General features: G+C 48.1%; 1 protein-coding gene across 1 annotated transcript; it reads left to right on the top strand.

Annotated features, from left to right (window-relative positions):
* Positions 1-6,689: 6,689 nt before the first annotated feature.
* Positions 6,690-9,868, top strand: LOC147964240 (uncharacterized). Its single transcript, XM_087529891.1, has 2 exons — positions 6,690-7,479; positions 9,786-9,868. Exons 1-2 carry the CDS (start codon positions 6,690-6,692, stop codon positions 9,866-9,868), a joined length of 873 nt encoding a protein of 290 aa, XP_087386017.1.
* The last annotated feature ends 1,655 nt before the right edge of the window (positions 9,869-11,523 follow it).

The raw sequence follows: 11,523 nt of genomic DNA, 5'->3' as shown, positions 1-11,523 counted from the left end.
AACGGCAGTGCCACAAATAAGTTGCACTCTCATTATCAACTCTGCATCTTTTGGCTTCAACATTATGAATATGTGTATCACTACTATCGAGATTCATCAAAAATAGACCACTCTTCAAAGGTGCATGACCATAAAAGATATTATTCATATAAATAGAACAACCATTATTCTCTGATTTAAATGAATAACCGTCTCGCATCAAACAAGATCCAGATATAATGTTCATGCTCAACGCTGGCACCAAATAACAATTATTTAGGTCTAATATTAATCCCGAAGGTAGATGTAGTGGTAGCGTGCCGACCGCGATCACATCGACTTTGGAACCGTTTCCCACGCGCATCGTCACCTCGTCCTTTGCCAGTGCCCGCTTATTCCGTAGTCCCTATTTCGAGTTGCAAATATTAGCAACAGAACCAGTATCAAATACCCAGGTGCTACTGCGAGCTCTAGTAAGGTACACATCAATAACATGTATATCACATATACCTTTGTTCACCTTGCCATCCTTCTTATCCGCCAAATACATGGGGCAGTTCCGCTTCCAGTGACCAGTCTGCTTGCAATAGAAGCACTCAGTTTCAGGCTTAGGTCCAGGTTTGGGTTTCTTCTCTTGAGTAGCAACTTGCTTGCCGTTCTTTTTGAAGTTCCCCTTCTTCTTCCCTGTGCCCTTTTTCTTGAAACTAGTGGTCTTGTTGACCATCAACACTTGATGCTCCTTCTTGATTTCTACTTCCGCAGCTTTCAGCATTGCGAAGAGCTCGGGAATAGTCTTGTTCATCCCTTGCATATTATAGTTCATCACGAAGCTCTTGTAGCTTGGTGGCAGTGATTGAAGAATTCTGTCAATGATGCAATCATCTGGAAGATTAACTCCCAATTGAATCAAGTGATTATTATACCCAGACATTTTGAGTATATGCTCACTGACAGAACTGTTCTCCTCCATCTTGCAGCTATAGAACTTATTGGAGACTTCATATCTCTCAATCCGGGCATTTGCTTGAAATATTAACTTCAACTCTTGGAACATCTCATATGCTCCATGACGTTCAAAACGTCGTTGAAGTCCCGATTCTAAGCCTTAAAGCATGGCACACTGAACTATCGAGTAGTCATCAGTTTTGCTCTGCCAGACGTTCATAACATCCGGCGTTGCTCCTGCAGCAGGCCTGGCACCCAGCGGCGCTTCCAGGACGTAATTCTTCTGTGCAGCAATGAGGATAATCCTCAAGTTACGGACCCAGTCCGTGTAATTGCTACCATCATCTTTCAACTTTGCTTTCTCAAGGAACGCATTAAAATTCAACGGAACAACAGCACGAGCCATCTATTTACAATCAAACATAAACAAGCAAGATACTAATCAGGTACTAAGTTTCATGATAAATTTAAGTTCAGTTAATCAAATTAATTAAAGAACTCCCACTTAGATAGACATCCCTCTAATCCTCTAAGTGATTACGTGATCCAAATCAACTAAACCATAACCGATCATCACGTGAGACGGAGTAGTTTTCAATGGTGAACATCGTTATGTTGATCATATCTACTATATGATTCACGCTCGACCTTTCGGTCTCCGTGTTCCGAGGCCATATCTGTATATGCTTGGCTTGTCAAGTATAACCTGAGTATTCCGCGTGTGCAACTGTTTTGCACCCGTTGTATTTGAACGTAGAACCTATCACACCTGATCATCACGTGGTGTCTCAGCACGAAGAACTTTCGCAACGTGCATACTCAGGGAGAACACTTCTTGATAATTTAGTGAGAGATCATCTTATAATGCTACCGTCAATCAAAGCAAGATAAGATGCATAAAAGGATAAACATCACATGCAATCAATATAAGTGATATGATATGGCCATCATCATCTTGTGCTTGTGATCTCCATCTCCAAAGCACCATCGTGATCACCATCGTCACCGGCATGACACCTTGATCTCCATCGTAGCATCGTTGTCGTCTCGCCAAGTTTATGCTTCCACGACTATCACTACCGCTTAGTAATAAAGTAAAGCATTACATCGCGATTTCATTGCATACAATAAAACGACATCCATAAGGCTCCTGCCAGTTGCCGATAACTCGGTTACAAAACATGATCATCTCATACAATAAAATTCAGCATCATGTCTTGACCATATCACATCACAACATGCCCTGCAAAAACAAGTTAGACGTCCTCTACTTTGTTGTTGCAAGTTTTACGTGGCTGCTACGGGTTTAAGCAAGAACCAATCTCACCTACGCATCAAAACCACAACGATAGTTTGTCAAATAGACTCCGTTTTAACCTTCGCAAGGACCGGGCGTAGCCATACTTGGTTCAACTAAAGTTGGAGAGACAGTCGCCCGCAAGCCACCTGTGTGCAAAGCACGTCGGGGGAACCGGTCTCGCGTAAGCGTACGCGTAAGGTTGGTCCGGGTCGTCCCGTCCAACAATGCCGCCGAACCAAAGTATGACATGCTGGTAGGCAGTATGACTTGTATCGCTCACAACTCACTTGTGTTCTACTCGTGCATATAACATCAACATAAATAACCTAGGCTCGGATGCCACTGTTGGGTTTCGTAGTAATTTCAAAAAAATTCCTACGCACACGCAAGATCATGTGATGCATAGCAACGAGAGGAGAGAGTGCTGTCTATGTACCCACGCAGACCGATTGCGGAAGCGTTGACACAACGTAGAGGAAGTAGTCGTACGTCTTCGCGATCCAACCGATCAAGCACCGAAACTACGGCACCTCCGAGTTCGAGCACACGTTCAGCTCGATGACGATCCCCGGACTCCGATCCAGCAAAGTGTCGGGGAAGAATTCCGTCAGCACGACGGCGTGGTGACGATCTTGATGCACTACAGCAGCAGGGCTTCGCCTAAACTCTGCTACAGTATTATCGAGGAATATGGTGGCTGGGGGCACCGCACACGGCTAAGGAATAGATCACGTGGATCAACTTGTGTGTTTCTGGGGTGCCTCTACCTCAGTATATAAAGGAGCCAAGGGGGAGGGGGCGCCGGCTAGGAGGAGGGCGCAGGAGGAGTCCTTCTCCTTCCCGGAGTAGGACTCCCCCCCAATCCTAGTTGGACTAGGATTCCCCGAGGGGGAAAGAGAGAGAAGGGGGGCCGACCACCTCTCCTAGTCCTAATAGGACTAGGGGGAGGGGGGAGGCGCGCGGTCACCTTGGGCTGCCCCTTTATCCTTTCCACTAAAGCCCATCTAGGCCCATATGGTTCCCGGGGGGGTTCCGGTAACCTCCCGGCACTCCGGTAAAATCCCGATTTCACCCGGAACACTTCCGATATCCAAACATAGGCTTCCAATATATCAATCTTTACGTCTCGACCATTTCGAGACTCCTCGTCATGTCCGTGATCACATCCGGGACTCCGAACAACCTTCGGTACATCAAAATGCATAAACTCATAATATAACTGTCATCGTAACCTTAAGCGTGCGGACCCTACGGGTTCGAGAACAATGTAGACATGACCGAGACACGTCTCCGGTCAATAACCAATAGCGGGACCTGGATGCCCATATTGGCTTCTACATATTCTACGAAGATCTTTATCGGTCAGACCGCATAACAACATACGTTGTTCCCTTTGTCATCGGTATGTTACTTGCCCGAGATTCGATAGTCGGCATCCAATACCTAGTTCAATCTCGTTACCGACAAGTCTCTTTACTCGTTCTGTAATACATCATCTCGCAACTAACTCATTAGTTGCAATGCTTGCAAGGCTTATGTGATGTGCATTACCGAGAGGGCCCAGAGATACCTCTCCGACAATCGGAGTGACAAATCCTAATCTCGAAATACGCCAACCCAACATCTACCTTTGGAGACACCTGTAATGCTCCTTTATAATCACCCAGTTACGTTGTGACGTTTGGTAGCACCCAAAGTGTTCCTCCGGCAAACAGGAGCTGCATAATCTCATAGTTATAGGAACATGTATAAGTCATGAAGAAAGCAATAGCAACATACTAAACGATCGGGTGCTAAGCTAATGGAATGGGTCATGTCAATCAGATCATTCAACTAATGATGTGACCTCGTTAATCAAATAACAACTCATTGTTCATGGTTAGGAAACATAACCATCTTTGATTAACGAGCTAGTCAAGTAGAGGCATACTAGTGACACTTTGTTTGTCTATGTATTCACACATGTATTATGTTTCCGGTTAATACAATTCTAGCATGAATAATAAACATTTATCATGATTATAAGGAAATAAATAATAACTTTATTATTGCCTCTAGGGCATATTTCCTTCATGAGGGACTCCTCATCTATCAGCAGGGGACGACCGAGCATGGTGGTGGCCGCCATGAGCAGGTCGGAGCGCCGCTGCTTGGGTGGGATTCCTCCCAATTTGACCCACACCTCTGGCATCGCCATTCCCTTGGGGGCGTCGAGGACCGCATCGCGGATGTCCACCATGAGGTTGTTGAGGGAGAGGAACAACTTGCCGCTCCTTGTTGCCATCCGGAGCATCACCGGATCAGGGAAGACCACCGAGAACGCCCCGCCCTCCATAGGTGAGATCTGCCAGTCCCATTCGCCCTCGAAGAGGTGTGGCAGCTCCAGTTGCAGAATCGCTTGGGTGAGCGCACCGGAAGGCATGGAGAGCACAGCCGCGTTGGCCCCCAGCTGGATCTGTGGCTCCTCCCTCGAATCATCCGGGTACTGGAGGCAAAAGAAGCCCTCGCCGGAGATGGCGTGCCCCATGGTTTGGAGGAGCAAAGGCTTGCCGCGGGTCGGGCACTGCGCCGACGTGTGCCCCTCCATGGTGCACACCACGCACAGAGGCTTGAAGGTGTAGAGGTTCTGGAAGTGACCCGTGCGACCGCAGCGAAAGCACTCAGGTCCGTCGGCTTCCTCGATAGGGATTGGCTTCGCCTCCGTACCCTTGGATGAGCCCGGCGCCTCAGATCTGGGCGGGAGAGGCAGCTTGGAGGCCGTCGCCCCCGCAGGCTTGGATTTCTTCTTTGCGTGGGAGTCGCCGCCCCAGTCGCCGCCCGGCGCTGGTTGCATCCCCTTGCGCTTGAGCTCGAGGCCGCGTTGCTTGTACTCCGCCTTCTTCTTTTTCTTCCTTTCCTGTTCCTTGAGCCACCACGCAGGCGGCGGCCCCCAACCCCCCTCGTTGTCAGCGCGGCCACGGTTGCGGCCCCGCGGCGGCTCCATGGGAGGTTTTCCCCCCCGGCGATCCTGCTTGGAGCCCATCGCCACTACTTCTGCAAAGGAGCGCCGCAGTGGGGGAGGGAGTGGAGTGAGTGAGAGGAAATGGGCGAAACGACCGAAGCGCCGCACCTCCGCAGCGGTGGCTGGAAAACCTAGCGAGGGATTTAGGGTTCCACGGGGGATCCAGAGCCATTTATGTGGCCGCTCGGGGCTGGGCTGTTTGGGCTGGATCTCCCCCTGTGGGCCGGGCTGGGTCCTGGGGACAGGAACACTTCCCTGCACCACAAGCGCGTCAGGGGACTGGGCCCCAGCCCGCGCCACCTCCGCAGTTGGGCCGTCCACCACCCGAGTGGGCTGGCCCGTCTGGACCGCTGGCTGGTCCGCCCCAACCCTAGGGCTGACCACGCCCAGCTCCGTCCGCGCCGCCGCCGCCACGAGGGACGCTGACGCCGGACACGACAGGTCTGCCGCATGCTGCAGGAGCAGCCCCGCATCAGGAGCAGCAGGGTTGCCGCGGCCCTCGCGTCGCCACACAGAGCGAGCCGCCCTGTGCGCGGCCGCATCGGCCCGCCGTGAGCCACGGCCCCCGGGCGCAAAAGCACGCCGGCGCCCGGCCTTGAGAGAGCCCCCGAGCTCCTCGGCCCGCGACACGAAGTCGCCAATGGAGCAGGCCGCACGGCCACCTGCCCCCGACGCCACCGCGTCGCCTAACTCCGCCTCCTCGTCGCAGTCCGACTCGTCCTCCGCCAGCGCCCAAAAGCGGCTTCCCGACCACCCAACGACGCCCAAGGAGGACGCAGCCGCCCGCCTGGGGGCTGGGGCGCGAGCCGCCGCCCAGCCCGCCTCCGAGTCCACCGCCGGAGCCTGAGCAGCACCTCCGTGGTCGTCGGCGGCCAGGCCCTGCGCAGAAACACCACCACCGTCGCCACCATCGCCAGAGACGCTCGCAACGCCTGTCCGTACAGGAGCCGTTGGGAGCGTCATCAAATAACCGATCTCCTAATGATCTATGTAGCCGAGGAAGCTTTCATTGAATAATTACACAGGACTGAACTAAGAACGACTCTTCACTGCATGCAACACAAAATTAATGGTTCCACTTCCACTAGAGGAGCAGGCGGCGCCGATTGACGCCGGACGTGAGCTGCCCGGACCACGGAGCAGTAAACACGTCACTATTGTGCCGGCCGGCCGGACAAGGCGGAGGTTGCCACTTGATTTTGCACTTTTTAGTTATATCGAAATACAAGCGCACGCTGACAAGAAAACTTCCATTTTAAACGGCAGCTGGGCTGACCGCATTTCGATGTGGAACAACCACCTACTGGCTACTGCTGCCTATATATGTGTTTGTAACAAATAAAACTGCTTCAATCAAGGAAACGGCAGCTCCCTGCAGCTTCGATCGAGATCATCCAACACCGTTAATTCCCTCCACATTAAGTGGTTCTTGATGGATGATCGCCAAACCCTTTTTCTTCCAAGATGGTGGTCTCCACACCGATAATGATCACCGACGACCGCCTGGCCGACATCCTGCCGGAGATCTTCCTCCGACTACCAACCCCGGCCGATCTTATCCGCACATCCGCTACTTGCACGTCGTTCCACCGACTCACCGCCGACCGTTCTTTCCTACGGCGCTTCCGCAAGCTCCACACCCCGCCCATCCTAGGGTTTCTAGATACGGCGGGATTCCATCCTGCCACCCCACCTCACCCCTCCGCGTCTGCTGCCCTCGCCACCGCCTTCACTGCCGACTTCTCCTTCTCCTTTCTCCCTCCTCCCGCCCGCTGGACCGTCCAGGACATCAGTGATGGCCGTGTCCTCCTCAATCGCCGCCGCACTGGTGAGCAACGCCGCCCTGCATTCGGCGAGCTAGTGGTGTGCGACCCCTTGCACCGACGATACCTCTTCCTTCCTCCAATTCCTGGTGACTTAGTGGCGTCGGTGGAGGATCCACTTTGTGAGCTAAGCGAACCCTTCCTCGCTCCCCATGGCAGCGAGGAGGTAGTAGGAGTGGTAGATGAAGAGATTTCATTTCAAGTGATCTGGGTAGCAAGTTGCCTGACTAAACCAGTCGCCTTTGTGTTCTCTTCAAACACCAGACGATGGCGAACTGCTGGATACCACAATTGGAATGATTTGCCAGACTCTAAATATTATCACTTTGGGAATGCAGCACGCCATGTGTTATCCCAGCGCCGGTGTGCTTATGGATGCTTCTACTGGAAGATAGACCTTTCGAGTGTCTTGCTCGTGCTTAACTCCCAAGGTATGCAGTTCTCCACTGTTGGCCTTCCACTCGGACTATTTACGGTTACGTGCAACATTGTGGAGGCGGGGGAAGGCAGGCTTGGGGCGTTCCATATAGGAGAGAACAGATCCGACTGCTATTATAGCATTAGACAAAGTAATTACACGCCAAACCGGTGGCTGATAGGGAATACGATCTCACTGGATTCAAGGTACAAACATAATATCACAGGTGCATCAGAGAGGTATGTCATACTGGTAGGGAAAGAAAACAAATTCTATGACAGCTCGTCGTTGGAGTGCCCAGGCTATGAATGTTTCGCACTAGATGTCAAGACATTCCAGGTTGACAGGATGTGCGCGAAGAAACACACCAAGTCTGGTATATCAAGGACACACATATATACTAATTATCCACCATCGTTGTTATCATCGTCAAAAATATGAAGTGGTAAATATTTTTATCACATCCTAGTTATATTGTCACCTTCCTTTGTAATTATCACACAGCTAGTTCGATGCTTTTCCAAAAGAAAGTTGTTCAATGTTTGCTAACTTGTTATTGTAAGTGGGAATTCTAGTTTACATGGTTCAATTAGCACATGTTATTTCTTTTGTACTTTTATCTCACTATGTTGTTAGGGTCCCCACACCTATGTTTAACCGCATTATATGATTCCAAACATCATGAGTTCGGTCTACTGCGGACCTCTCTTAGCTATTCATTGTTAAAATTTCATAATTTTAATAGTGGCATTGTGTTAATTACTAGTCATCTACTTACATCATAATTAAGATTTCCACCAATGTATCAAATTCATTATCCATACAATAATGCTAGACTTACATATTAAACTTATGGACCCTACGCTTGCTATTTCTTTATTCCCCTCAAATTAACTTCACCAAAAAATTCTCCCATGATTACACGGCCTGCCTCAATGTCAGCCCGTAAGTTTAATTAGTAAGAAATTATCCGTAAATCGTTGAGCATTATTGTTATCCAAATTAATCTCAAGAGACACACACAAAAAAATCAGTGAGCTTTTGGGACCGCATTATATGATTCCAAACATCATGAGTTCGGTCTATTGCGGGCCTCTCACTGTGGACCTATCTTAGCTATTCATGGTTCTCAAAATTTCATAATTTTAATAGTGGCATTGTGTTAATTACTAATCATCTACTTACATCATAATTAATATTTCCTCCAATATATCAAGTTCATTATCCATGCAATAATGCTAGACTTACACATTAAACTTATGGACCCTACTCGTCCTATTTCTTTATTCCCCTCAAAACTAACTTCTCCGAAAAATCCTCCCATGATTACACGGCCTGCCTCAATGTCAGCCGTAAGTTTAATCAGTAAGAAATTATCCGTAAGTCGTCTAGCATTATTGTTATCAAATTAATCTGACAACACACACACACACACAAAATACCAGTGAGCTTTTGGGCTTTATCATTGGCTTTGTACTTGGTTGGCATGTAGCCAGATGCTTGCTTTAGTAGAATATACAAGTTATAGACTTATAGTACAGAAACTTGTTTTCTTTTATATGAAAGAATTTAATATTTTTTCTAGAACACTTATATAATTAGACTTCTGAGTGCAACATACTATTAGTTTACCATTGTACTTAGTTCTGTCGATATTTATTCCAGCAATTAATTATTGCCATCTTGATTCATTTTGTGTTCCTTGTAACTTTACAGAAATGTCATGCGTGCAGCAAGGATACTGGCAAATTCTTCAATGATGTCTATGTCAATGATAAAGGATGAATTGTATGAGCCGCATTTCCTCAATAGCAGATAGACAGATTTTGTTTTAATTGTGACTTGGGGTCCAGAAAAAAAAGGCTTCTTTGCTTATTTTAATATACACAATGTCCACCAGGCTCCCCTTGTTTTCTTTTTTGTTAGGGCTTGTTGAGCTATGCCCTCAGCAGAACATTTGTACTTTCTCTTGTAAGACTTGGGTGTGTGTGTTCTGAACTAGTCCTTGTATGTGTGCTCTTGACGGTTTGCTTTATTTATAAAGCGGGACGAAAGTCTTTTCGGTAAAAAGAAGAGAATCCTACGTATGTTACATAAAGCGAGTGTCCATGGTGTTCTATCCGAAACTTGTAATTCACCTTTGTTTCATACTATATAGTATATAGTATTACCTTCGTCCGGAAATACTTCCCACTGAAATGGATATATCTAGACCTAATTTGTGATAGAAACTTGTGCCATTGAATCACACATTGACTTGACTTCCCGGGGACAAAATGCCCATGAACTGTGATCGAAGGTGTGATGTTTCGTGTTTAGCTCTGGACATGGTTCATGTTCTGACCTCTGAGCAGCTGCAGTTGTGTGAATCTGGGAGAGTATCTGGTGATACAACACCTTGAATGCTCCCATGATACCAACTTTAAAACATTAATTTTAGATGTTTCAAAAAATTCTAATTCTTTTTTGTGAATGTTCACAACCTATGTGACTACAACCCTTAAAAGTCATATCCAAATTCGAAATACACATTGAGAAACAAAAATGACAAAATTAGCATGAATGGTGTCACAAAAGGACAAAAGCAAGATACTATTCACATCTGGATTAGTCTTTTTTGTTCAGCGGCGGTTGTTGTTCTAGTGCGCTGGTCCTATGGGGCCTTAGCAGGACGACTTCCCGACTGTCTACTACAAGAAGTTTTGCCTGGCTCCGACGAGGGAGGGGTGATGACGGCGGCGCGTCTTCGGCTCGCTTCAATGCTTGTAATCGTAGTTAGGTGGTCTACGAATCTGGATGTAATTTTTATTATTTCTGGTGTTTGTTGTACTGCCATAATTGAAGGTGAATAGATCAGAAATTTTCTCGCAAAAAAAAGATACTATTCATATCTGGATTAGTCTTTTTTGTTTGTCAGTGTGCATTTCGAATTTGAAGTAGTGGTTGTATACACATTCCTTGTGAATATTCATGATTTTTTTCAGTACTTTTTTGAAACATTTAAAACTAATTTTTTTTGAATGGTATCATGGGAGCATGGTATCACTGAATATTCACCCTCGTGAGTCTCTCACACTACACATTTTGTTCGATTCTGATATGGTGTCTGCGTGCCCTCCCTGGTTGTCTGAATTTCAATCCGCTTTCATAAATGAGTACTCAATGTCGAAATGTTTGTAAACTTAATCCATGACGAAGTAGTCATGTCGACTTTAGTGGGTGCTTCTATTCGATTTGATCCTGGCTAAGGGCTTTTCTTTTATTTTATTTTGCACTTTCTTATTTTGGCAAGTGCCTCCTTAGTGTACTTGTTTAGGGACCTGTTTTTGGTCCTGTTATCCAAAAAAGGTTTCCCCCACTTTATATTATAAAGCAACCAACACCGATCACATAGCAACTGTTTGGGCGACCAGCACATCAAACCAAAAGAAAACAGAGCGAATGAAGAAACAAATGACAACAACAACAACAACAACAACAACAACAACAACTCGACAAAGCGCGGATGACCCACCACCGCTGCGCTCTCCGGAATCGTCCCACCACAGTCCAAGGCTCCGAACCACCGCGTACCAAGCAACACCTCCAAGAAGGAATGTGTTGTCGATGACACTGCTGCCCGAACGTGTTCTAGGGTTTTCCCCGACACACGGAGGGGAGTGGGGGATGGACACCACCGACACCCTTCAGGAAGGAATGGCGGCACCCACAGGCGTCATCGCGTCGGTGCTGGATGAACCGACAGGGACCCCAAACTCCACTGCCCAACCGATCTAGAGCCAACCAGCCAACATACCATCCACCAGAATGCGCCACCGCGGTCTTGATGTCACCCACGCTGCCTCACCGAGATCACCACCACAAGGCCTAGAGGACGGGGAGAGGGGGCGCCTGGAATCGGGAGCGGCAGCACCGGAGCCGCACGGAGGGTACCACCTTCACCGCCGATGTGCGGGAGGCACATGCCTCTAGCACCTTGCGGTCACCGTCTGGACGCAACAAGAAGAGCATATATACCAGGCCATCCCAGGCCCGCAAAGCCTACACCACCACGTTG

Source organism: Triticum urartu, chromosome 6A, assembly GCF_056163025.1.
Source record: "Triticum urartu cultivar PI428250 chromosome 6A, HENAU_Tu73, whole genome shotgun sequence".
NCBI classification, from domain to species: domain Eukaryota; kingdom Viridiplantae; phylum Streptophyta; class Magnoliopsida; order Poales; family Poaceae; genus Triticum; species Triticum urartu.
Note: the sequence above shows the minus strand (reverse complement) of the source record. Positions and strands in the feature narration are given on the sequence as shown.

What these genes read in the sequence shown, in the direction of transcription:
- LOC147964240 (XM_087529891.1), top strand. Translation starts at nt 6,690, where the DNA reads ATGGTGGTCTCCACACCGATAATGATCACCGACGACCGCCTGGCCGAC. An exon ending in GCTCGTGCTTAACTCCCAAG is followed by an intron (nt 7,480 to 9,785) that starts GTATGCAGTTCT and finishes TTTCGTGTTTAG; the next exon opens with CTCTGGACATGGTTCATGTT.